This window comes from Lepidochelys olivacea (assembly GCF_965140295.1).
Source record: "Lepidochelys olivacea isolate rLepOli2 genome assembly, chromosome: 2".
Taxonomy (NCBI): domain Eukaryota; kingdom Metazoa; phylum Chordata; order Testudines; family Cheloniidae; genus Lepidochelys; species Lepidochelys olivacea.
The window spans coordinates 180,429,846-180,457,831 of NC_140412.1; the positions used below are offsets into that span (position 1 = coordinate 180,429,846).

The 27,986-nt window shown below is 43.0% G+C and overlaps 2 protein-coding genes across 8 annotated transcripts in view; one reads left to right on the forward strand and one right to left on the reverse strand.

Moving 5' to 3' along the window:
- Nucleotides 1-10,411, reverse strand: part of EPDR1 (ependymin related 1) — a 52,228-nt gene extending 41,817 nt beyond the window's left edge. Inside the window, exon 1 of the mRNA XM_084619585.1 lies at nt 10,147-10,411. Coding sequence (XP_084475711.1) covers nt 10,147-10,409 — 263 coding nt within the window. The 5' untranslated portion in view covers nt 10,410-10,411. The remainder of the gene's footprint in view (nt 1-10,146) is intronic.
- SFRP4 (secreted frizzled related protein 4) lies at nt 9,577-27,890 on the forward strand. Of its 7 annotated transcripts, none has more exons than XM_084619581.1 (8): nt 9,577-9,630; nt 12,385-12,477; nt 12,759-13,777; nt 14,663-14,743; nt 14,847-14,912; nt 17,923-18,121; nt 21,150-21,213; nt 27,309-27,890. In XM_084619581.1, exons 3-8 carry the CDS (start codon nt 13,228-13,230, stop codon nt 27,495-27,497), a joined length of 1,149 nt encoding a protein of 382 aa, XP_084475707.1. In that variant the 5' UTR covers nt 9,577-9,630; nt 12,385-12,477; nt 12,759-13,227; the 3' UTR covers nt 27,498-27,890. The 7 variants fall into 7 exon arrangements, with proteins under 7 accessions (XP_084475707.1, XP_084475706.1, XP_084475704.1 ...); XM_084619580.1 differs by lacking the exon at nt 9,577-9,630 and adding an exon at nt 10,122-10,208; XM_084619578.1 differs by lacking the exon at nt 9,577-9,630 and adding an exon at nt 10,355-10,414.
- The last annotated feature ends 96 nt before the right edge of the window (nt 27,891-27,986 follow it).

The following is a 27,986-nucleotide window of genomic DNA, read 5'->3' on the forward strand; positions in this document are numbered from 1 at the left end:
TCCTTTAGTCAGGATGCCAAAAAGTCCCCTAATGCAAATAATAACAATTTCTCTTGTGAAAACATTTGTCCTGTGCATCTGATTCAAAGACACCCAGACATAATGTACTCCTAGTTCAGATATGGTTTTGCTTTACTTTTATTAATAGTAGTATTACGGTAGTGTATAAAGGCACCAGTCAAAACTGGGACCCAGCGTGCTAGACACTGCACACACATATAGCAGAAACAGTCCCTTTCCCAAAGTGCTTACAATCTAAATAGAAGAGACAGACACAGTGGGAGGAATAAAGTATTATCCCCACTTTATGAGGTTCAGAAATATGAAGGGTTTAATCCAGTTCCCATTAAATGCAATAGCAACCTGGTCCATAAAGAACTATGAATTAACAGTGATTCTCACTAAGAAGACATCTTTTTTTTTAACAACCCCTCAGCAATATTTAGAATCTACCAAAGATCCCCTGAGAACCTCAGAGTTACGAACACCTCGGAAATGGCAGATGAAGCTATAGGCAAAATTATTGAAGTGCCTAAGTGACTGAGAAGACTAGGTCCTATTTTCAAAAGTGATTTGGGCACTTAAAAGCCTAATAGTTACTTAGGACCTAAGTTCCTGTTAGTTTTGAAAATGGGACTTAGGCTGCTGAGTCACTTAGGCAATTTTGAAAATTTTATCCATAGTCATATTTTATTTCCTAAATGTTGAGTAGCAAAAACCACTCTCAAAAGCAAGTCTGAGAAACAAATTTGCAGTCATTCAGTGATGTGAGCTCAATGACTTAGACAGTTAAGTCATCATAATGGCCACAGAAACAAAAAGAATTACATTATTTTAATAGGTCAGATTCCACTGTTTTTCTCTTTACAACTGCACAGCCTTAAACAATTAAGAATTGGCTCAAGATAAATCAGAGACACCTGCCCACACTCTTGTTTATTTTGAAAAGTGATCATCTCATCTCTGGACAGATGCTGTTATATTTGCACCTGACCATATGGTTCTTCTTATCAGTCTGGGAGAAGGATTGACACAAGTATGCAGACAGGCTACAGGAGTGCAAGATGCACTTGCCTAATCATAGCACTGTGCCTCCTGTACAGCATCAGCAGCTTTTGTTCTCAAGTCAAAGAGTTAAGCAGATTCATCATTTGTGTCTGTCCTTTGAAAATAGCACAGAGACTAGAGAAATAATCAATAATCATTTTTGTTATTAAATAAATATTATCATCTTTTTAATAGTTCAGATTTTTTACTCTCCATTATTATTGCCATTATAAGTGCCAAAAGGAATTGACCATATTAGGGTCCCATTATGCTAGGCACTATACGAACATACCTTAATTGTAGTTCCTGTCCCAAAGAGTTTATTGTTCATGATATACTTATAGAAGGTTGAATATGAAATATCTTCCTCTCTTCATGGTGCTGACCATTCGGTGAATTTAATATTTTTCTTGTATTTCTTATAGAGTAGAAGCTAACACCAATGTGGATTCCTTTTTGTGTATATCTCTGTATGTGCACGTAAAAGCTGTGACGGACCAGGAGTGAAATTTTATGAGTCCTGCAGCTATTGTTCTCCTTTCAATTGAATCCAAAAGGTATCTAAAAGACCTACGGGCTCAGGCTAAATTGAAACTTGCAAAATATAGCATGAAGGTAAAATAGCACCTGAGCTTCTCTTCCAATGTCTCACTGACTCGCCCTATTACCTTTGAAAGAGATCACATTCAAATGAAACAAATGCCTCAGATCCCAATGTGTAAAATAGGGATAATGATACTTACCACATTTATATAGTGCTTTTCATCCATGGATCTCAAAGCACTTTACAAGAACTAGGTATTACTGTCACTATATACTATTGGCACACTTAAGTTCCTTCCAGCATTAGACAATAAAGATTTAAGAGATATTCCCTATTTTTAAAAAGGGGAATACCACAATAAATGGTAATATCTCTAGAACCAGGATGAACTTTTTAAGCATGCTCAGTGAACATGATATGATAGCACTACTGGAGTGAACTATGGAATAATATAATAAAACATGAGATGGCACAATCTAGTGGATGAAAATTATTGTTTTCTTTATTATTTGTATTATGGTAGCACCCAGAGGTTCCAGCCAGAATCGGGGCTCCATTGTGCTGGGTGATGCACAAATGTAAAATAAGACAGTTCCTACCCCAAGAATTTTATAATTTACAATAATCTGAAGAACACAATGCAGTGGAGAATGGCAGAAGACATGAGTGAGTGAAACAGGAATATCGGGCTGCCTTTATTAGCTAAAACTGGGATTTTCAAAGAAGTTAGGCACTGAGCTCCCATTTAATTAAATATCCTTTGTCAATCTCAGCCTAAGTGCACAATTTGCAGAGTTCAGTGTTTGTTTGTTCTTAAATAAGGTAAGTGAAGAAAAGAGATTAATGAAACACTAAGAATGTCTACGCTGCAATTAGACACGTGTGACTGGCCCATGCCAGCTGACTTGGACTCACGGGGCTCAGGCTGCAGTGGCTGTTTAACGGCAGTGTGCACTTACGCGCTTGGGCGGAAGCCCAGGCAGTAGGACCAGAGGTGGTGCTAGCCCATTGGGGGCCCTAAGCAGGAATATTTTTGCTCCTCCCAACACACAACACATACTAATAATAGGGGGCCCCCATAAGTTGCTCGAGGCCCTAAGCAATTACTTAGTCTGCTTATGCCTAGTGCCAGCTCTGTCTAGGACCCTGCAAGGTGGGAAAATTCCAGAGCTCAGGCTGCAGCCCAAGCCCGGAAGTCTACACTGCAATTAAATAGCTCCCCAGCCCGAGCCCCGCAAGCCTGAGTCAGGTTCAGCTGACACGAGCCAGCTGTGGGTTTTTAATTGCAGTGTACACATACCCTAAGAGGCCACCTACCTCACTATTATCTTTAAGCAGTTCACTGTGGGCATCGTGGCTGAAGTGGGTATGAAAATACCACAATTTGTTCATTTCATTTTTAAACGTATTCCTTAGTGGTGGGCAACCTGCAGCCCATCAGGGTAATCTGCTGGAGGGCCGTGACACAGTTTGTTTACACTGACCGTCCACAGGCACAGCCGCCCGCAGCTCCCAGTGGCCGTGGTTTGCCATTCCTGGCCAATAGGAGCTGCGGGAAGCAGCAACCAGCATAGCCCCTTCCCGCAGCTCCCATTGGCCAGGAACAGCGAACCGCGGCCACTGGGAGCTGCGGGCAGCCATGCCTACGGATGGTCAATGTAAACAAACTGTCTTGCGGCTTGCCCATGTATTATCCTGATGGGACGCAGGTTGCGCACCATTGATATACCTACATGGAAAGCCCTAATAAGTATAGTCCTTACTATGATTACCATCCTGCAAGCAGGCAGATCCTTGCACTCCTTTGGGTCCCATTGAAATCATGCAACTTCAGTGGGGCTGGGCATTGGCACAAGAGTCCCACAGCATGGAACAGTTTGCAGGATTAAGGCCCATATTTGTAGGATTTAGAAAACATTTTGTTATTTACAATTTAATTAAATCTTTGGTCAGCACTGATTACTGTATCTTAGTTACATTTGATATGAGTAAAGTTTGTATATTGCTGCTCATGAGAAGTGTTACTAACAGTTCTCTAGAGGGTTGCATAGCAGTTTTGTTTGTTTTTGTAGTCAGTGCCTTGGCCTAATTATCTTTCTCTTGCCAATAACAGAGGTTAGGAGACAGAACTATTTTTTTCAAAAATCTGGAAAATTCCTTTTGATTTTGAACTTCTGATGCCTTCAGGATATGACTCACTATGTCCAAAGTAAAATGAAGTTATGATCACACCTTGAGGCCTGATCCAACACCTATTGAAATCCATGGAAATCTTTCCATTGACTTTAGTGGGAATTGGATCAGGCCCTTAGTGGACACTATTGGCATACGTGATAAAATCTCCCTACAATTTTGTATGACAGGAAATCTGCCCACCAGGAATAGTGAAGGTCAGAGGATTGTCTGCAATAAATGAATGGTACTCCTGGGGGAATTCTGCATTACTACGTGTGTGCAGAATTCATGTCCCCTGCAGATTTCTTTGCTTCCCCACAGAAAAATTACTTCTGATGGGGAACCAAAGGGAAGCCACAAGAGTGGTCACATGCCCCTCCCTGGCAGCACAGGCATGTCAGTTTGGGTGCCTGGAGCAGCTGGTAGAAATGTAAATCACCGCTAGGGGGAGATGGGCGGTTGTGCATGTGAGAGAGAGGGACACTGTCCCGCTTGCTCATTATTGCGGCTCATTTGGCATGGAGGGGCTGGGCTTCGGGGTGTTTCTGAGGAGCTAGAAGTGGGACAGGCTCTGTCCCCAAATGCAGATCGTAATGTATACTCCTGGGGGAACTCTGAATGCAGAATTTGCAGAAATTAATGTATGTGCAGAATTTATTTTCCCCCACAAAAACGGGCTGCAGGGCCCTGTGGCTGGGCTCTGGGAAAGAGGAGGTGTGAGTATCTTGGCCGGGGGTCCCTGTGGCTGGGTTCTGAAAGGGAAGGGATTCAGGTGTATTGGCTGGGGGGGCATGGCTGGGCCCTAGAGAGGGCTTGTGGGTGTCTGGTTCCCCAGCTGGGCTCAGGAGGTGGGGAGGGGGCAGAGAAACAGGAACTGGATTGTCACCGGGGTTTCTTTAACTTTCTACTCCTGGGGGAATTTGTGTGCGTGTTTGTATTGTTAAAGACATACTTGCTGACAGGTATTTTTAAATAAATTACCAAAATAATTGAAACTGGCGTGATTATGTAGTGTTATTTTGACAAATAAAATTTGCAGAATTTGCAGAATTTAAAATTATTGTGAGCAGAATTTTTAATTTTTTGGTGCAGAATGCCCCCAGGAATAGAATGGGTAGCACTAATGAAGGAAGGCTTCGACTGCACCTGTCTGCCCTGTGCCCAGCTCTATCAGCCCAGACGTAGTTGAATCCAGTCCAAATATGTAAAATATTCAAAAAATATTTAAAAAAACCAGAATCTTCAAATAATACAGCAATATGTTTGTGCAAACATGGGAATATGTGTTGTACAGTTTGCATATCAGAATACAATACAACATCAGATTTTCTAATGCACTTTTCTACACTTGTTTCTGTTTTGAAAAACAACCTAGAACTGATATATGATGAAGAAACTTGTACCTCATAGATCTCCTGAGATCAATTTAAGACATGTATGACAAGGAACAGATCCCAGGAATGAATTACCACCTTTCATGTTTGACCTATCTTATATTTAATACGGTTAAAACTGTTCCTTTCCAAAATATCACTAAAAGAAAACCCCACAATTTAGAAAGGGGAAAGAAAATTTAGATTTAAAACAGGATACAGAATAAGAATGTTGTGACAACCATTCTGACACAGAAAAAGAATTCAGGAGCATGCAGTTTAGAAAGACTTTTTAAATGATTATATGATGCTGGAAAGAATGGAAATTATTAACAAAAAGAGCAAAAATATTATTTTTGTTACATTTTAGTGCACTAAGAACTGTATTAATTGTTAAAGTATCTGTCAATGCATGCAAACAAACAGTACAGTTTGTAAATGTCAAAATTTTTGAAATCATTGGTCTGAAGTTTGGGAGGCCACAGGATGGGGATCAGGTCTCCTAAGGGAAAATCCTAAACCCGGTGAAGTCAATGGGAGTTTTGCTATTGACTTCAATGGAGGCAGGATTTCACCCATATTTCTAGCTCTGCCATTGGTTTTCTGTGTGATCTAGTGTAAGTCACTTAACCTCTGTGATTCATTTTACCCGTCTGTAAAATGAGGTACGGTGAGAATTAATAAGTATTTGAGATATTTGGATGAAGAATGTGACAGAGTACTGGGCAACAGCAGCTGAGCCAGCACACTTATCCAGGATATTAGCTGGTGGCCTGGACAGTAGAGGATGGTGATACAATGCTGCAATGACTGGTAAAACAATAGGCAGAGATGCCAAAGATGCTGCAAAGCTTCCAGCAGTTCCACCATCTGGAGAGGTAAGCTTTACGCGCTGAGCAACAGATGAGCCTGCAGGATCTTAATAAGAGAACAAGCCAACAAACAGCAGCAGCTTTTACTGCAGATGGTGAGTTTTGTAGCAGTGAGCAGCAACTGGGCACCAGCCCTGGGGCTCCGTAAGATGGGCCCTGCGGACAACCCTGATGCATTCCTGGGTACCTTCAAGAGAGTGGCTATGTGTGCAGGCTGGTACAGGGAAACCTGGGCCCTACAGCTAGCCCCTTATTTGACTGGGTAAGCTCAAGTGGCCTCTATGGCCCTGAATGATGAGCAGGCCAGGGATTATGAGGGGGTCAGGTAGCCATCATAGATCAAGTCAGCTTCTTCACTGAGAAATAATGCCAAAAAATCAGAGGCGTGAGGTGAAGTGTGTGTGTGTGTGTGTGTGTGTGCGCGTGTAGCCCCAGGCATTCATTCAAAACTCGATGGATTTGGCTACCCGTTGGCTCAGGCCAGACACCCAAATGATGGGAGAGATAATGGATGCTCTGGTGCTGGCACAACTCCTTCAGGGCCTCTCCAAGAATATACTGGAATGGGTTAGATGGCTTCAACTGATCTCTTTTGATGCAGCTGTAAAACTGATGGAGAAGTTTGAGGAGGTGGACCTATGAAGGAAAGAGGGTCAACCCTATAAAGGACTGGAACTAGGGAGGAAATTCAGGGAAACCACAGCTACCAAGGGTGTGGAGATGAAGAAGGAAGAGCCCAGAACTAAGAGCTTCAGCCGGGGTTTGACATGACGTGTTTCCAGTGCAGGCACCAGGGACACATAAAAAGGTGCTGCCCTGTGGCAGAGGTAAACCTGGAAGACCAGGGAAGGTTTAATTGGAAGTGAGTTGGGGGAGTGGACAGACTGCCCCATCCTGTTGTGTTGGGCACCAACTGGAACCCGTTCCCATTAGGAAAAGAAGGTGGTGTTAGGGGGCCACAGGCCGAGAAACAGAAAACCCGAGAGGGAAGAAACAGAGCCCAAATGGAAGGGAAAAAACCCTAGATAACAGAGCCTAACTCAGGTGAAAGGGGAGAAAAGGAGAGTCCTCGCAAAAATTGATGGGGAGGGGATAGGAATTAAGGAAGCAGAAATAGTGGAGAAAGACAACCCAAGCTCCTGTAGCCCACCACACCACAGCACCAAGGAAAAGCTGCGCAGGTACAGTTCAGAGGCCTGGGAGAGTCCGAGGCCCTGAATAATCAGGGGGATGAGGGAAGTGCTCTCAATCCATCGCCAGACACAGAGGGAGAAAGCACTCCCCTAGGGTGCCCATGATGTGGCGAATTGTGGACTGAAATGGAAGTGTGGGGGGTGTCCTCCCCACACCAAGTGTGATTTCAATGGGTGGGAAATGAGTGGGTACCACAAAGATGACCTAGATGATCAGCCTAAGGACCAAGAGAGACCCACACAGGGTGGCACCTCCAATAAGTGCAGAAGACAACAGGAAAAGAAAAATCTGACTGTCAGGTAAGGCAGAAAGGTGTGTGATGGAGTGCTGGGCAACAACAGCTGAGCCAGCGCTCTGATCGCTGCAACTCCAGTGGGTTGCCCCTGAGCACACGTGACTATGGGAACAGTGCGCAATTGATAGACTGGAATGGACTGGGGAGAGTTAAAAGGCTAATTAACTCATTAGCCCAGAGGGTACAAGAGGCACAGGAAGGAAGTGTGAAGAGAGTGAGTGGGAGAGAGAGAGGTTGCCTTGTAGAGTCAGAACCATGAACAATCTCTCCCCTCCGGAGCTGAGGACTCCATGGTACTGTTGGTATGTAGCTGCATCATCCTTAAGTGGTGGAATAGAACACTGTAAATATATTGCATGATGTGTTTTACTCGAACAAATGTCTCTGGGCTGTTTGAGGGCTAGGAAGTAGGTAGGAGCGAGTCTGCTCTGCCACAAAGAGCAATACAGAACCCTCTCTCTTCCTTCCCAGTGTTTGATGCAGGATGAGAGCAAAACTGATTACACTTAGTTTGGAAGAGTAAATTGTAAGTTCATTGGGGCAAAGATTTCATCTTCCTTTATACATGTTCAGCACCTCGTAAATTCTAGGCACTACCACAATACAAATAAGAAAGAACAAAAACAAATGCCAGTTGGAAGTACCAAGGGGAATGAACAGATTTGGTACCTTCATTTTTCCTCATGTGTCTTGACGTAGTGACTGAAATCTTGTTTCGATACCTAGAATTATATTCCACTGAATCAGTGAAAAGGCATTCTAAATTGAAGGCCTCACCTCAGGAATGAGTTTTCCCTAGAGGTCTTCCTGAGTCTGAGTTGGCAAATGGGAAAATAATGAAAGGCCTATCGCCACTCATTGAAAAGCACCTAACTCCAGAGCAAGCTGGATTCCATCCAGGCAAGTCACACACCAGTCAAGTGCTGAACATCACCCAATACACTAAAGATGGTTTTGAAAATGAAGTGGTAGCAGGCACCATGTTTGTTGACCTATCAGCATCACTTAAAGCGTCTTACTAAAACATATGTGATGAAATATCACCACCTCCTACGACTGCTACAATTTCTATTAGAGAATTAATGTTTTTATGTCAAACTATGTGGAAGCAGAGCCAATGATGGCAACAGAAAAAAAGCCTATAACAGGGGAGTGTATTCTCATCATACTGTTTAACATCTATACCAATGATCAACTAATCCATCTTGACACAAGAAGTTTTATCTCTGCCAACAACCTATGTGTCGCTGCCCAAGCCAAAGGTCTTGGCCAGACAGAAACTGCATTAACACTGCACTGTCTGGTCTCTCAGTCTATTACAAGAACCAATTGCGTGCCCAACCCAGCCAAAATGCTAGTGCGGTGGTTCTCTAAGTGGGGTCTGCGAACCCCTAGGGGTCCATGAGAGTCTTCCAGGGGGTCCGTGAGTCATGTCCAGCTCCAGAGGGTCCACAAGTCCAGTAAGATTCACAAGCTGCCACTGATAAATATAGTAAAGTATATTTATTGAGCATGGACATCAGTCAAGTCCCTGATGGCTCTTTTCCTGTTGCTTGTTACATAAGTATCTGTCACCATGATATGACAGCTCAGTTCACTTAAAAGGCTCTTTCTGGTTTTGCCTTTAACCTCCATATCACCTCCCTCTCCTAAGAAAAAAAATGTAATGGGGGAAGTCCTCTGTCACCATCCACCAGAAATCACCTCATCTCACTGTGCTTACCACCCATCACTGATCAGATCAGTTAAAAACATGATGCCAAATCCTGCTCTCAACTAGGCCAGTGTAAAATCAGAGAAATTTCACTGACTTAAACTAAGTTACTTTTGATTTACACTGGGGTAAGTGATCTGAATCTGATGAAAATGAAAAGGGCAGAATCTGTTGGACCTGTGGGAGTCCAGTTTTGGGGAATGGGTCTAAAGTGAGCTACACAATCTGCCAAATTACAGTGGCTGAAATAAATGATTTATCTGTGACATTCTTTGGGCAGGCTCACAGCACAATGCTAAAGCTGTGGCCTGGGATGCATAAATGATATAATAAGCATGCGGAAGCAGACTGATAAACAAACCCTGGGGAAAATAGGAGGAGGAAGAAATGCATCCCCTGGTTGCAAACTGAGTAAGGTACTGATGGTGGGATGGATGGAATGGAAGCTCTCTCTCTCTCTCTGGGCGTTTATACCACCTTGTCGGTGTGTGGAGGGGGGAGCAAGAGGAAGGGGGCTACAGCCCTTGAACAGGGGACTCTCGGGGACTGTGCTCCCCAGTAGTATTTGTGTAGCCCTTTGGGGCGTGTTCCAGTGCCCACTGAAGTCAGTGGAAATACTCCCATTGACTTCAACGTGCCCTGACTCGGGCCCAGGGTGCACCTGAAAGCTTTACCGAACCACACCCTGCTCCAGCACCCTCAGGTCCTCTCTCTCCCGCCAACGCCAGCACTGCCCGGCCGGAGGGGGGCGGCGGCGGGGGAGGGGGGTTGTTTAGAGCAGGTTTGCAGAGGCAGCAGGTCCCTGACGGCCGAGAGGCAGGGTGTGGGATTTCCCGCCCCAAGCCGCCCCTTCCCCAGAAGTGACTGGCTGACAGGCTGCTCTCCCCTCCCCCGTAGGGAGGGGCCACCCCCGTGGAGCTCGCAGCACCTACTTCTTGCAGGGGATGAGCCCCTTTCTCTCCTCCAGGAGCCGGAGGCGCTGGCCGGGGCCGTCGTAAGACACCGCCGCCCTGGTGTTCCTGCCGCTGCTGTGGTCGTACGCCACCGTGCGCCCTTCCCACTGCAGCGGCGCCTGGCACGGGGTGGGCGGCGGGGCGGCCGCCCCCGCAGGCCAGCCCGGCAGGCACAGGAGGCCGCCCAGCAGCAGCAGCAGCCGCCGCCGGGGTTGCCCCAGGCAACCGCCGCCGCGCGCCATCCTCGGTGCCTCCTCTGGTCCGCCCGAGCCCGGTGGGGTGAAGGGGGGAGGGGAGAAAGCCCGGGGCTGCTGAGGCGCTGGAGCGGCCGCCGCTCGCTCGCTCGCTCGCTCGCTGGCCCCTTCTGCGTGGCTATGTCCGGGGAAGGCGAAGGCGGGTCTGGCTGACTGCGGCAGCGGCAGGCGCGGAGCCAGGGCCCAGCAAATTCTGCAACTGGGAGAGAGACGGGAGCGGGTGCGATGCTGAGCTAGGGCGGCTGCTGTTTGATCTCTCTCTCTCTCTCTCTCTCTCTCTCTCCGGCCAGCAGGGGACTGCGGAGGCAGAGTGCCGCCTGCAGCCCGCCGGGCACCAATTATTTAAACAACGGCCACGGTGGGAAAAGCTACACGGGTTTCCTGCCACGGGCATTGCGCATGAGATCGAGAGCCCCAATTCTGTAGCTGGATTTTAATACCCGTGCTGTAGGAGGGGAGCCATCATCTGATGCCAGTGTCGGAGCTGGGGGGCAGCACATGATACCAATGCCACAGCCGGGAGCTCTGCTCCTGATGTAATACTCTGGCTAGGAATACTGGCTATTAAGCCTGTATTTGATATCTGTTCCATATACCTCTTTATGTTCAGCCCTGGACGTTTTCTCCTTGAAGGCTTAATTAAGATAAAAAGGAAGCAAACTATATATGTTAATGTCATTGCTCAGTTTACTTATAATGATCACATATTTCTTATTCAGCAAAAAAAGAGGGGAAAAAGGACAATATGTGCTTTAAAATACATTCATGCTCGTGCTCCATATATAAACCAGAATAGGAAAGTAGACACTTTTCAGCAAGGAGCAAAGTGGCCACTTGTTTGGGAAGCTGATGGTTTGCTTGCTTTCCATTTGGACCCTATATTTTGTGCTCTGTCTTTGACAGGAGCTTCTGTGATGTGGAATTTGATTGTGAGCAAATCTGATCACTTTTTCCTCTGTGTTCTATGCGTGTGTACGGTCAAGGGTTCCTATGCCGCGGTGAAAGCACATATTTGAGCATACAATTTTGCTGCTCCCCAAATTCCTACTAGTCTCAAAGCAGAGCTACTAAGCGAAGGACTGGAAGCTGCAACCAGTTTTATCATATCGACATATATTCGTGTCCATTTGTTGTGTGTTTGGGGCTCATGGAGGAAGGGAGTTGAAGAATGATCTGCTTAGAGAGACCTGTCTAAAATGTTGCTTTTGAGGGAAAACATTTCACTTTCCCTGGCATCTGCTCTCCAATGGCTAATAGGATCACCCCCTTTCCCCCAAAAATACCCGTTCTTCCCCCATTTGCCTTGGAGAGCCCTTGGCCTAAGTTTGCTGTCTCCTCCTGAGCAGTTTCCTAGAAAAGAGGGGGAGAGACTAACATAGGCAACATAAAGCACACAGAGGGAACTAGAAGGGAGGGCGCTGCTGCTGCTACAAACAGGAAAGCACATCAACCTGAGTTTACTGCAAGTGCATCCTACAAAAGAATCTTAATGAGGGGATGGGAAATTGCTACCCTAGGAGGGCCACAGTCTGCCTTCAGTTACATCCCCGCTATGCCAGTGACTGCAATATGCCATTGTTCTCACTGGAGTTGCACAGTTGAACTGAGGGCAGAATTTGGTCCCTGGTAATCAAGGATGAAATGCAACTCTTTTAATAAATTGTAAATCCGGAGCAATTCCAGTGAACACTCTGGGGTTACTCCTGAATTACACCGATGTAAAAGTAGAATGTAGTCAAATGAAAGCCTCGGCGTTCAGACTACTGAAAGGGACAAAACGACTCGAATGTGAACGGTCTGCACTGTTTTCTAAAACTCTGGCGGCTGCTGGTTTGTGACACGAAGTGCTTTTGAAAAACTTTAAATAATAGATCTTCCCCTCGCACCGATTCCTTTGCTGATCCGATTTATGGGGAGATTGTACGAAGGCGAAGTGGGTAGCTAATGGGATTTCTAACTGCAGGTGCAACACGACTATTGGAGCTGTGCACTGAGGTTCACTCGAGGCTCGGATTGGCTGCAGCTGCTGCCCCATCCAAGATCGTTTCCAGAAAAAGTAATTGACCAGTTTGTATATTTCTTTGTTTGTTTGTTTGTTTGTTGATGTTGTTGTAAAGTCTAAGTTTCACATGATGTATCTACCTCTGGAGCCATTGCAGTAACTGCGTAACCACCTACAGGCGACAGAAATAATAACAGCGTTTTTTAAAAAGCTGCAAAAGTTTCTGTGCTTTGTCACTGAAAATGTAGGAAAAGGGCATAAAGTTCAGAACTGCTTAAAAGAGTACCGTCCTTGCTCCTATTGAACTTCCCCTCCTTGTCTCTTAATTCTGCCAGTGAATTTGCAGACCGAGGTAGATGAGGGAGGCGGTTTTTTCTCTCTCTCTCGTCTTGAGAGAATTTATTGCACAGATCAACACTGAATGGCTTGCTGAAATTTATCTTGAGGCGCAATGAGAAATTTAGTGATGTCGCCCTGGGATTAAACCGAGTGGAGGTGATGTCACCCTGTCTGAAAAGAAAAACAAACATACACACACCCCAAACGAATGATGCTGCCAAGAAGAAAGACCAACCCCCACGTCACTTGTGGCACTGGTATAAATATGGCCCTGCAATTTCCATGGCTGTCTGTAAAGCTCAGATCGTTTGAACTTTGGAACAAGAGAGAAGCTCTGTGTCTTTTTAGCACTGAGGCACAAGGAGCTATAGAAGTTCATCTTTGCCTGTGGTTTTTATGTGCCAAAGTGATAGGGAAGAACTTGGATAGACCAGCATCTCTTTAGCCCTTTCCACTGAAAGCTGAATGAGCGACAGGATCAGCACTGTGAGACTGATTACCCAAGACTTCGGGAGAGGAAGCCGAGAGTCTCCGGAGCGCCAGACTTTAGTCCCGCAGCTAAAGGCTGGGAAAATGCTAGCAACCTTGGCAGCGCTCTTTCTGTGGCTCCGGGTCAGCACAGGGGTGCATGGTGCTCCCTGCGAGGCTGTGCGCATCCCCATGTGCAAGACCATGCCCTGGAACATCACCAGGATGCCCAATCACCTGCACCACAGTACCCAGGAGAATGCCATCCTGGCCATCGAGCAGTATCAGGAGCTGGTGGACATCAGCTGCAGCCAGGTGCTCAGCTTCTTCCTGTGTGCCATGTATGCCCCTATCTGCACCCTGGAGTTCCTCCACGACCCCATCAAGCCCTGCAAATCTGTGTGCCAAAGAGCCCGCGATGGATGCGAGCCCATCATGAAGAGGTACAACCACAGCTGGCCCGAAAGCCTGGCTTGCGATGACCTGCCTGTGTATGACCGAGGGGTCTGCATATCTCCTGAAGCCATAGTCACCGATGTCCCTGAAGGTGAGGAGGGACCCCCCCCCCGGGGGCGTGTGTGTGTGCGTGGTGGGAGGGGGACGGATACACAAAGGCAGGGCTCATGGAGTAAAGAACCTTGATTATAAGGTGGCAATTTTGAATTCAGATTTGTGCCCTTCTTCACCAAGTCTCTGGAAAGCAGAAAGCTTTAGTTAAGTGGGTCCCAAAAGCACAGAGCTCCAGAAGCTCCAGCACTGTGTAGGCAATCTGTCTCTCAAATATAACACAGAGACAGGTTTTGGCGAGGATTGCAACTACTCTCTCGGGTAGTTAAAATATTTGTCTTTTTTTAAAAAAAAGGCTTCTCGGCAACAAACAAACAAACCCAAACAAGAAGAGATTGAATTTCCTATGGGCAGGCAGCTTTTCTGAGAACACTGAAAAGCCAATCAGGGCAGAAGGACTCCAATATCCTCTCCAAATCTCACTGGTGTTACTAGTCAAAACGAGAGAGGATTTAGAGTTAGGCATACGTAAACATTTAATAGTGATGTTTAAGCATGCCTTTCAACTGTGAGTGTCAAATTGGCAGTGCACTACACAAAATTAGGCTTTTGGCCATGAAGCGAACTAGCAATCATACAATTATATATTGCAGATCTTATTCCCTTCTTTAAAACCATTTACAGTGCTGTTAAAAAAAAAAAACAAGTGTCAGACCTGATGCAGACATATTTTCAAAAATATAGTGAATCTGTTGTTTTTAGGACAGATTAACTATTTTAAATGCTCCACAAGATGTGTGCGCTGGGGAAGTGATTCCGGAGATATCAGAGATGATTTTTTTCCCCGTATCTTCTTGTGTTCATTTCTTTTCGGTAGCAGAAACCACGTTCTTCGCAAATCTTATTTTGTATGTTTTTTAAATAGATGTGAAGTGGATGGATTTTACTCAAGATGTAATGGTCCAAGAAAAACCTCATGAGTCTAACTGCAAGAATCTAAACCATGGTGCGTCTTCGTAAGGGTCGCCCTTTATTTCTCTCGAAAATAATTCTGCAATTGACATTAATTTGTAATTTTTCCTTATGATCTTGGGTTTTTTTCTTTGAAGCTCGATGCAAGTGCCGGAAGATAAAGCCTACCCTGACAACGTACCTGACCAAAAACTACAGCTACAGTAAGTCAACCAGTGAAATAATCTCATTTTCAACTCTTGGCAAAATTTCTCTATAATCGCACTATCTTCCAGTTCCCTTCCCCTGCTTCTTTTGGTATTATCAAATTATTATAGCTCCTCTGCTTGTAATCCATGACAAGCCACAGCGTAGGTTTTAAGGTTAAATCAATACATAAATCATAAAGAAGCAGTTTTATCTGGCACTTTAAACGATGTTGCTCCCGAAACCTTGTTTTCCCGAAAAACAAGAAGAAACAAATATCTAAAGTTAACCTGGTCATTAAAATCACAAACTTGTTGTAGTGTTTTTAGAATACAGACCGGTCTAACACAACTTAGTGGGACAGATTGTTTAGCAAAAATGGAGAGGGTCATGTGAGCCGTTTCTAAATTTTCCTGACGTTGTTTAACGCGACTCAGTCTAGTGACAAGTCACAAAATAGCTGGAGATCCTATGACTTGCCATTTTTATTTTGCTATTTCAGCTGGAACAAATTGGAATCTTGATTGATCAAGTAAGCACTACTGTGCAGTTCTCACTCGATGAAATGAGTGCATGTGAAAACACTGAAATTGGAGAGACATGAAAAGCCTGAAAAGCAACTTTTTTGTTTTATTTAATCACAAATTAAGTCATAGAATACTTACTATATTTTGCATACTAGCCATTAGAGTGCAATGGCCAGATCCTTAACTTATGTGAATTTTCATAGCTCTATTGAGGTCTATGGAGCTGTGACAACATACCCCAGCTGAGATCTAGCCCCTGGATTTTATTGTACATTGTATGGCATTTTGACAAGTGCCCAGCCACAAAAAGGATTTGTGACCAGAGGAACTCAAAATATTTATTTATAATTTAGTTCTTCTTTCAATAACAAGTCTGTAAGATTAAGAGTGAATGCAAAGTGAGCTGTGAGTTTAATATGTAATATTATGGTTTATTGCAGTTTACAGTGACTGTTTCTGGGAGGATATTATTTTAATTTTCTTATTTTAAGCAATGGATAGGAAGTTTAAAAAAACTTATATTCAATATCAAATTAAAACAAAAATGTTTGGGTACGTGCTTAAGTCTTTGTTGTTAAATAATCCTTTATTTCAAATTCAGTTTGCTATTAGCAAGACAGTTGTAATATTAACCTTACAAAGCAAACTGCAAACACATTTCTTTTAAATTGTTGCATTCTGATGCACTTATATGAAACATTAATATTTTCTAATATCTAATTTCCCAATCTCTCTCTCTCTACAACACACACTATCATTTGGTGGAACACTGAGATTCTGCATTGTGTAATATATACATACATCTGTACTCTGTGTGTGCATATAAATATATATGGTAACTTAAAATGTCTGTATTCTGAAATAGAATTTTTTAAATCATGTTTGGCCCAATCCTGTTTCCATTGACTTCAACAGGAGTGTTGCTGAAGAAAGATGCCGCTACTGGTCCTACATTTAAAAGAGCTGAAAACACTGCATTCCATTGACGACATTTGTATTCAAGATTTTAGCTTTGAGATGCAGTGTCTTGTTCTGCCCTCAGTGAAATCAATAGGAGAGTTACCATTTGAAGTGGGATGGGGAGATAAAGTGGGAGAAAAGTTGAAGTACAAATCCAGTTTTTGCTAGAAATCCCCTTTAAATAGTATATACAGTTAACCAGTAATTTGTAATGAAAGAGGTGCTGGGGCTCAAGCAATTTTTTTTTAATATTCATAACTGATGCAGCAAGCCCAGAGGTGCTGGGGCTGTGAACTGCCAAGCCTAGAGGTGCCGGGACTGAGCACTGGCAAGTCCTGGCACAAATTAAGCACTGCAACTAACGCATTCTTCCAGTTGATTGGGGGGTACTGTTTAGTTGTAAATACAAAAGAATCACTGATGGTTATCTGGGTTTAGCTATGATATTATAGCTTATTTTGTAAACCGTTCCCAACAACAATCATATTTTATAGTACGTCTATATGAAGTCTTCAGCTTTTTAATTTCCAAGCAAATTTCCAACTAAAAATTCATGTAAAGATTATGGGTAGACATTTTCAAAAGCATTTAAGTTACATAGGACCCCAAATCCCATAATGTTTCAGTAACTTTTGAAAATGGGACATAGACTGTTAACTCACTTAAATGCTTTTGAAAATGTCACCAATATCCCTAAAACACTATGTGGATGCTACAGATTTTGATATAGTTACTGTTAACACAGATAGCACAGATTGTTATAGCTACTGTTCTCAATAGATATTATTCCTCCTTTATGTGAAACCTTGCTATATTTCTAGAATTTGCAAGTTACTAATGTTATTTATTGGAGATGGAATAAAAAATGTTAAAAAAGAAAGTGGAGACACTGCTCAGGTACAGGATGCGCCGCTGATCAGGTGTGTCCTTTGAGACTAATGAGTGGTCCTTTCTTAAATCCACGTAGGTGTATAGTTTTCTTCAGGATGTTTAGCATTCCAGAGTCCAAATACAATCTTAATTTCTCCTTTATATAGTCAGGTAACAAGAGTCAATGGATATTGTATTTGGGTCTCTATTCTGGGTAAAATCCACAGTTGAGATACCACTTTTAAAACAGTTTCTCAAAGACTTTTATTTGAAGGAAGACTATAAACTATATACATTGTGAAAACCTTAGCCTATTAATTTTTCAGCTTTTCATTTAAAATCAATGTTTTTTTTTACAGTATGTTTGACGTAATTAATTTACACCTGGAAAATGTATCCAGTTTTTAGATGTAATCTAGACATCAGTAGTTTAAATGGTTTATTATTTAAAATAGTGTGGATTTCATGGTAATTCTTTATGACAAATATTTATTTGTCATTTGTCATTTATATTTATGACAAATACCATTGGTAAATCTTTATGACAAATATTTTTAGCTAATCATAAATAACAACATGTAAGGAGTGAAAAAACAACTTTTACTCATATTAATAGTTCTTATTAATTTACATTATAATTTTCTTTGCCTATATATTTTCCTACTTGCAGTTATTCATGCTAAAGTAAAGGGTGTAGAGAGAGGTAGCTGCAATGAAATAACTACAGTGGTTGAAGTGAAAGAGATACTTAAATCTTCAGTGCCCATTCCTCGGTCTCAAGTGCCTCTTCTTACTAATTCATCCTGCCAGTGTCCACATCTTCTCCCAAATCAAGATGTTCTCATTATGTGTTATGAATGGCATTCAAGGTAAGCAATTACAATGCAGTGCAGAAATGTACTGTAGTCAAGTTTAATAGAAAGCAGGCAAGCAAGCAAGCAAGCAAGCAAGAAAAGGCCATTTTCTCTGTTCAGAAGCACATGTGAACCTAGTGCTGAGTTTAATTCCCCTGATTAGTATCCCATATACAGTTCAGGGGAAAATATATAAATATTCTATTACTTTTACAAGACCATGGCTTCAGGTAACAACATTAACATTTCAAAATTCACTTACACATTTCATAAGCAACCTGAACTCTGACCTACAACACATACTTACAAACTTTGATGTGTACATGGAAACGAGACTCAGATGTGTAGCATGGTAAAATGTGGCCACCGCAACTTTATTTGAAATTATTACCCCTCTGGGCTAATCACCCCAAACTACCCAGCAGGAATCAGTTAGAGAAAACCAGTGAAAGATCACCATCTGCTTTTTTATTACTGTGGAAAACGAAACTAATCACCAAATATGTTGTGAATGATTTGGAAAGGTTATTGAGGTTTTTATTTTCATATGCTCTGCTAAAATGGATTTGAAAAAACTGTTATATGTTTCCTGTTGAACTCAGTTGTATATAAACAGAAGGTTTTGAGTTACAGTGGCTTTTTACAATGTCAGAAGTCACAACTGATAAAATCCTGTCTCCCTTGAAGTTGATGGCAAACACCTATTGATTTCAATGGGACCAGGATTTCACCCAGTAACTAGTTTTGAGCTGAAGTGACATCAGCACTGAAGGAAATATCACATTGTGGTTTCATTCATAATGATTTCCCCTTCAGATTAATGCTACTATTTTTTTCTATAATCAATACTAGAGGAGGGAAGGAGTGGTCTATAATAGTGGCCAGATTCTCCACTGCGTTGTTATCTGTTTAGTCATTTACATCTGTGCAAAGGGGATGTAAAATGCTACCAACTCTGCATGGTACCATTTTATACTCACTTTGCACTATGTACATGACTACCTGGGGTGCAAGACAGTGGAGAATCAGGCCCTATATTAGGTAGTGCAGATGCCCGATTAGCAGTTAAATGTCATATGGAATCAGGCATATTTATATCAATGTTTTGCTTTCTTCAGCTGATTAATGCGTGCATCTTAATTGATATCTGCAAAGTCTGGAAAATTATTGCAGGATTGCATTGCCTCGACTACTCAATAGGTTTAAGGTCTGGTATCTCATGATCAATGAGGGTCTGAAATGTGTGCTTTATAGCATGGAGGTTTGGAAATCCCAGTCTCCCAGTGAGACAACAACTCATGATTCTAGATTGTGAGATATCAGACCTTAAAACTGTGATGATATGATTTTTAGATTAAATTATTTTAAGCTTTTGTTAGAGGCTTCCGACATTCTGTAGTTACAATTTTATTTTTCTCATTCTGTGGCCTGTACTATAGCTCTCTTGTACTAATGCCAGCTAACTTTACAGGGGAAAAAAATGCAAATACTAGTAGCTGAAAGCCTGTGCTGTCACATGGGTGTGGCATTTGGGTCAAGTAGTCCACCATCTGTGTGCAGTCTCCCTCATACACCCAATGAAATTGTTGCATGCAAATTAGCGGCTGGTGATTGGTTGAGTTACGTCTGCTATCACAATACTCTAGGACTCTTGGCATGGCATAAATACATGCCTTACTATGGCTGTACACTGCATGGCTGTAATTCATAAAGTCAGTGTGGCTGAGAGCTTAAACACTGATGGGTAACAGACAGCAAATCCCAGTGATGATTGAACCTGGAGATCAGGGCTTAAATTCAGCTGGAGCTGTCCAGAGTGGAACTCCGGTTAATGTTTTCAACCCCCCATGGAGTGTTTATTGCATGTTGGGCTGGGGTTTGTGCGGGCTCCTGGAAATACTTTGTAAGAATTTAAGCCCTGCTGGAGATATTCTGAAAAAGAGCTGTCAACCATGCTTATAGTTGTTTCCATTACTTCACATTGACTCAACAGACATTCTAGGCTTCAGAGTGACATGCAGTTATGCAAGACAAACAAAATGTAAGATTGGACAGTGTGGTATAAAGTTTTTATACCTGCATAACTCATTTGTGGTTAGGGACATGGGAGTATTAATATTGTTCTACTGGATCAAACCAGTGGCCCATCTAGTCTATTATTCTATATCTGATAGTGGCCTCTACCAGCTGCTTCAGAGGTTTATGTTTCTCATGAGTAATACAATTGTCATAAATAAGTGCCAATGAAATCTTTATACCACAGTGTATAATCATGTGTACTCTTTCTCCTGTGACATTTCCCAGCTGGAGTTACAGCAGAAGCCCCTCCATGTCACTGTGCGATAGGGCCACTGGAGCCCCATAAGTTCAGATCCCCGGCCTGCTCACTGTACCCCGGCCTTTCCTCTACCCCAACCCACCATGGCCCTTGGCTGCAGCCTGTGTTGGACCAGCATAGAGACCCTCTCTGTCTGACAGTGGGGGGTATGGAGGCATACAGTTTCTGCCCAGCAATTGTTCCAGTGAGAGACTGAAACGATTGGGCCTTGTGCTGTCCTTCACGATATAGATATAGTTAGACAGAGAGAGAGATTAATTAAATGGAGTGTCATGGGACATGCTACCCAACCCATCATTCTTCTTTATACCTGGTGAAGCTGGGGTATCTTTCACCTACAGCACTATGGCAGGTAAGGACACAGATTCTGAAGTGTTTCATAGGCACCAGCACAATGCCTATGTTGTATGGGTTGCAAATATGTCAGGGAAATGTTGATATTTTTTAAAACAGTGTTTTCATTAGAATTTAAAAATTAATAATGGAAACATTTCTGTTGGTCTTAGGTTTGCAAAAGTTTATTTGTGGAAAACTTAAATTTGGGATCATTTTGACCTGACTGGTTCCCTTTGGAAAATATTTTTTGTCTAAGGTAAATCAACTGGAATGATGACTAAGCATATAAAATCAGGGATCATATCTTTTAGATACCTTGTATATAGGAAACTAGGTATAGCTCACATTTTTATCTTTTAAAAATTTTAGGTTGATGCTTCTTGATGGATGTTTAGTTGAAAAATGGAAAGATCAGCTAGATAAAAGATATAAGGTAAATATAACCAATGAAAGTAATTCTTACATTCTTAATAAAAAGTCAGCCATCAAAATCTATGTGAGCACCTAAATAAATAACCTGAATTTCAGAGATATTGAGCAGTGGCAGCTGTTACTGTCTTCAGTGATGGTGTTTAGCACCACTGTAAGTTGGACTTCTATTTAGAGGACTAAATGTACATTGAAGTGTGTAAGTTTGAATATTTTGGCCTTAAATTTTGGAGAGGGTTTCTCATAATGAGACATTTATATGTTTATAATTTTCTTAGAAGAAAACAATTTTTACAACAAACATCTATGAACATTTAATCCATAAACATTTAACAAAAATCTAAAATATTTTGAATATGTAAATGTTTTATGTTAGTGTTCTTTTCTTAAACACTGATTTGTTACAACAATGAACTTGTGAATTATTTTCCTAGAGTTGCTAATGCATTAACCTATGAATGATAACCTATCATTGTTAACGTTTCAGAGTAGCAACCGTGTTAGTCTGTATTCGCAAAAAGAAAAGGAGTACTTGTGACACCTTAGAGACAAACCAATTTATTTGAGCATAAGCTTTCGTGAGCTACAGCTCACTTCATCGGATGCATGTAGCTTACGAAAGCTTATGCTCAAATAAATTGGTTAGTTTCTAAGGTGCCACAAGTACTCCTTTTCTTTTTTCTATCATTGTTAAGTATACAGTGCTCATTACAAAGTGAATATGAGAGTACGGCCAAATCCTATTGCACGGAATAAAGCCAATGTAAACAGGCTTTGATCCATTTAGAAACATTGCAGGGACTGAGGCATGGAATCCTATGCACTAAGGTCCCACCCAAAGTCTACTGAACTTATTGGGAGTCACCCCATTGATTTCAATGGGCTGCAGACTGGACCTTAACTGGCCTGGATGCCTGTGCAGCTACATTGTACCTCCTTCTGCATGGGGAGGAGGAATAGACATAGCACACTTCTCCCTGACTTTACAAGGTCACTGACCACCACCACCACCAACCCCCAGCCTGCTCACAAATCTTCCTGTAAGTCCCAGGGCAGAGATCCATCATGGACAGGGTGTTATGGAGTCCTGATTCAGCTGTGCTCAGCATGGAGCCTGAGCACATTAGCAATTGGAGGCAGGGTTTGTTTGCCTCTTAGTTCTGAAAAAAGTTTGCAAAGAATTAAATAATGGGCTGAGATCATACTATTTTTATTTTTATTTTTTTTTGCTTTTAATTATTGGCTGGCTGGAGAATGCCAGGGAGGAGAGAAAGAAGGCTCATTTTTCCCTAAAGAAGCTTTTAAGCTACAGATCAACTCTTTGCTGCAGCTGTGTGTCTGCTACATTTTATTATTCTTTTTATCCAGTCCTTTGACTATAAACTACCTATGAAATGGGGAAACACACTTTTAAAAAGAGTTAAAAAAAAGAAATGGGGGAAAAAGTAAAACTAGATTATAATAGCAATAAGGCAGCACAGGCTGTGATTTATGGAACCATTACCATGTGACTTGGGCATTTGAAAACACTCAGCCTTTAACCTCATGCCTCCTCTCTGGCTCATGGTGTGATTTAATGGCCTTCAGATAGCACCTTTGTCATGTCTGACTACATAATTAGACATCTCAAAACCTGCTTAAACAATAATTTATAGACCGCTACAGGTTTTATAGATATCTTACAAGTTGTGGTGCTTATTCACTGTATTTTGTTCAGTGATTAGTATGTTTTTGTCCACAGTACAGGAAATAATCACCTTTTAAACCTGTTGCTTTTAAATATAAGCCTAAGTACTAACTGGTATTTTTGATTTTGTTTAATGGGCTGTGTGCGGTTGTTGTTGAATCACAAAAGACTCTCTGCCACTCTGCAACACTTCACAGGGCTGATGCTTTATATTTTGTCACCCTAGGCAAAACCGCACAAACTTTGTCCTTCACAGGTGTCACCTTGTACCCCTAAAAATTCAGTGGCTTAGGTGGCCATCTAGCTGTCCTATTCCTAACATCAGCCCTGTTATTTCTAGTCTAGTGAAAAGATTAATCCATAAATTAAATATAGCTTTCCTATATGGGGATATGTTTACATATATATATATATATATATATATATATATATATATATATATACACATACACACACACACTTTTAAAGGATAGACTGCTCTCTACTTAGGCGAAACACTAGGCCAAGTAGGCGTGTTCTGTAAGTCATTTAGTAGTGGTCCTGCAAAGGTTATGCACATAGAATCATAGAATCATAGAATATCAGGGTTGGAAGGGACCCCTGAAGGTCATCTAGTCCAACCCCCTGCTCGAAGCAGGACCAATTCCCAGTTAAATCATCCCAGCCAGGGCTTTGTCAAGCCTGACCTTAAAAACCTCTAAGGACGGAGATTCTACCACCTCCCTAGGTAACGCATTCCAGTGTTTCACCACCCTCTTAGTGAAAAAGTTTTTCCTAATATCCAATCTAAACCTCCCCCACTGCAACTTGAGACCATTACTCCTCGTTCTGTCATCTGCTACCATTGAGAACAGTCTAGAGCCATCCTCTTTGGAACCCCCTTTCAGGTAGTTGAAAGCAGCTATCAAATCCCCCCTCATTCTTCTCTTCTGCAGGCTAAACAATCCCAGCTCCCTCAGCCTCTCCTCATAAGTCATGTGTTCTAGACCCCTAATCATTTTTGTTGCCCTTCGCTGGACTCTCTCTAATTTATCCACATCCTTCTTGTAGTGTGGGGCCCAAAACTGGACACAGTACTCCAGATGAGGCCTCACCAATGTCGAATAGAGGGGAACGATCACGTCCCTCGATCTGCTCGCTATGCCCCTACTTATACATCCCAAAATGCCATTGGCCTTCTTGGCAACAAGGGCACACTGCTGACTCATATCCAGCTTCTCGTCCACTGTCAACCCTAGGTCCTTTTCCGCAGAACTGCTGCCTAGCCATTCGGTCCCTAGTCTGTAGCGGTGCATTGGATTCTTCCATCCTAAGTGCAGGACCCTGCACTTATCCTTATTGAACCTCATCAGATTTCTTTTGGCCCAATCCTCCAATTTGTCTAGGTCCTTCTGTATCCTATCCCTCCCCTCCAGCGTATCTACCACTCCTCCCAGTTTACAGAGTAACAGCCGTGTTAGTCTGTATTCGCAAAAAGAAAAGGAGGACTTGTGGCACCTTAGAGACTCTCTAAGTCTAGTCTCTAAGGTGCCACAAGTCCTCCTTTTCTTCCTCCCAGTTTAGTATCATCCGCAAATTTGCTGAGAGTGCAATCCACACCATCCTCCAGATCATTTATGAAGATATTGAACAAAACCGGCCCCAGGACCGACCCTTCGGGCACTCCACTTGATACCAGCTGCCAACTAGACATGGAGCCATTGATCACTACCCGTTGAGCCCGACAATCTAGCCAGCTTTCTACCCACCTTATAGTGCATTCATCCAGCCCATACTTCCTTAACTTGCTGACAAGAATACTGTGGGAGACAGTGTCAAAAGCTTTGCTAAAGTCAAGAAACAATACATCCACTGCTTTCCCTTCATCCACAGAACCAGTAATCTCATCATAAAAGGCGATTAGATTAGTCAGGCATGACCTTCCCTTGGTGAATCCATGCTGGCTGTTCCTGATCACTTTCCTCTCATGCAAGTGCTTCAGGATTGATTCTTTGAGGACCTGCTCCATGATTTTTCCAGGGACTGAGGTGAGGCTGACTGGCCTGTAGTTCCCAGGATCCTCCTTCTTCCCTTTTTTAAAGATTGGCACTACATTAGCCTTTTTCCAGTCATCCGGGACTTCCCCAGTTCGCCACGAGTTTTCAAAGATAATGGCCAATGGCTCTGCAATCACAGCCGCCAATTCCTTCAGCACTCTCGGATGCAACTCGTCCGGCCCCATGGACTTGTGCACGTCCAGCTTTTCTAAATAGTCCCTAACCACCTCTATCTCCACAGAGGGCTGGCCATCTCTTCCCCATTTTGTGATGCCCAGCGCAGCAGCCTGGGAGCTGACCTTGTTAGTGAAAACAGAGGCAAAAAAAGCATTGAGTACATTAGCTTTTTCCACATCCTCTGTCACTAGGTTGCCTCCCTCATTCAGTAAGGGGCCCACACTTTCCTTGGCTTTCCTCTTGTTGCCAACATACCTGAAAAAACCCTTCTTGTTACTCTTGACATCTCTCGCTAGCTGCAGCTCCAGGTGTGATTTGGCCCTCCTGATATCATTCCTACATGCCCGAGCAATATTTTTATACTCATCCCTGGTCATATGTCCAACCTTCCACTTCTTGTAAGCTTCTTTTTTATGTTTAAGATCCGCTAGGATTTCACCATTAAGCCAAGCTGGTCGCCTGCCATATTTACTATTCTTTCGACTCATCGGGATGGTTTGTCCCTGTAACCTCAACAGGGATTCCTTGAAATACAGCCAGCTCTCCTGGACTCCTTTCCCCTTCAAGTTAGTCCCCCAGGGGATCCTGGCCATCCGTTCCCTGAGGGAGTCGAAGTCTGCTTTCCTGAAGTCCAGGGTCCGTATCCTGCTGCTTACCTTTCTTCCCTGCGTCAGGATCCTGAACTCAACCAACTCATGGTCACTGCCTCCCAGATTCCCATCCACTTTTGCTTCCCCTACTAATTCTTCCTGGTTTGTGAGCAGCAGGTCAAGAAAAGCTCCCCCACTAGTTGGCTCCTCTAGCACTTGCGCCAGAAAATTGTCCCCTACGCTTTCCAAAAACTTCCTGGATTGTCTATGCACCGCTGTATTGCTCTCCCAGCAGATATCAGGAAAATTAAAGTCACCCATGAGAATCGGGGCATGCGATCTAGTAGCTTCCGTGAGCTGCCGGAAGAAAGCCTCATCTACCTCATCCCCCTGGTCCGGTGGTCTATAGCAGACTCCCACCACTACATCACTCTTGTTGCACACACTTCTAAACTTAATCCAGAGACACTCAGGTTTTTCTACAGTTTCGTACCGGAGCTCGGAGCAGTCATACTGCTCCCTTACATACAGTGCTACTCCCCCACCTTTTCTGCCCTGCCTGTCCTTCCTGAACAGTTTATAACCATCCATGACAGTACTCCAGTCATGTGAGTTATCCCACCAAGTCTCTGTTATTCCAATCACGTCATAGTTCCTTGACATCACCAGGACCTCCAGTTCTCCCTGCTTGTTTCCAAGGCTTTGTGCATTTGTATATAAGCACTTGAGATAACCTGCTGATCGCCCCTCATTCCCAGTATGAGGCAGGAGCCCTCCCCTCACAGACATTCCTGCCTGTGCTTCCTCCCGGTATCCTGCTTTCCCACTTACCTCAGGGCTTTGGTCTCCTTCCCCCGGTGAACCTAGTTTAAAGCCCTCCTCACTAGGTTAGCCAGCCTGCTGGCAAAGATGCTCTTCCCTCTCTTCGTAAGATGGAGCCCGTCTCTGCCCAGCACTCCTCCTTCATGGAAAACCATCCCATGGTCAAAGAATCCAAAGCCTTCTCTCCGACACCACCTGCGTAGCCATTCGTTGACTTCCACGATTCGACGGTCCCTACCCAGGCCTTTTCCTTCCACAGGGAGGATGGACGAGAACACCACTTGTGCCTCCAACTCCTTTATCCTTCTTCCCAGAGCCACGTAGTCCGCAGTGATCCGCTCAAGGTCATTCTTGGCAGTATCATTGGTGCCCACGTGGAGAAGCAGGAAGGGGTAGCGATCCGAGGGCTTGATGAGTCTCGGCAGTCTCTCCGTCACATCGCGAGAGCATACAGACCCTTATGCCCACTGACTTCACTGAAGTCCCAAGAAGTTGTTAGGTTTTGCATGTGTAGATCCCTTTGCAGGATAAGGGCCATAGTATGCAGCTATCTATTGCACCAGTTTCATTGACAATATCACTGAATCAATGGGAATTTTGACTGCACCAGGAATACAGGTCCAGGCTGTTACTGTAGACATCGGTGACATACTGACAGTAAGTAGAGTAAAATATTAAGCTACTGAGAGCTACATTAGAGTTCACAGTTTACGTTAGCTTTTATGAATTAACTCAGAATGCGGTAACATTTCTTTCTAAGTGTTTTGTTTTGAAATTATTTCCCTAGAGGTGGGAACAGAGACTGCAAGAACAAAAGGTGCGAACAGCCCATGATAAAAATCAAAACGTTGGACGCACTGGTCGGAGTGGTGCACCAAAACTGAACACTAAGAACACCAGCCCAGTGCTGAGGACCCCCAAAAAGACCACTAAAATAAGAAATGACCAGAAAGAAGCAACCCCACAAAAAGTATGAGTTATGAATTTCCCTAAGGGAAGACTTTCTTGCATGATGAGGGTCACAAGCTGGCTTGAGTGGCATGTGTATTACTACAGAACTCATCAACTGCGGTATTCTGCATAGACATTGTTTGTAGCACTTTACTTTTAAATGTTTGCTTTTTATTTTAAGCCACTGCAAACCATAGATTGTAGGTTTGCACTGATGTGTGGAAATATTAAAGCTGATTGATGGCGCTTATCATATTCAGAGCAGTCGAACGCATAGTTTACTAATAAGCATTGGGATGTGCATTATCCAATTTTTTTATGTGTGTGCCATAAATACGCTTTCACTATTGGTGTTTGAACTGTGTGTGTTTGTATAGCAAAAACACATCAAACGGAAACATTTAATTTTTTTATTGTACTTCAGACTGGCTTCTGTTGTTATAACTTTAAATATATTTAAACATTTAGATAAAAAAAATCAATGTTTTTAAAAGGAACAAATTAAAGTGAAACA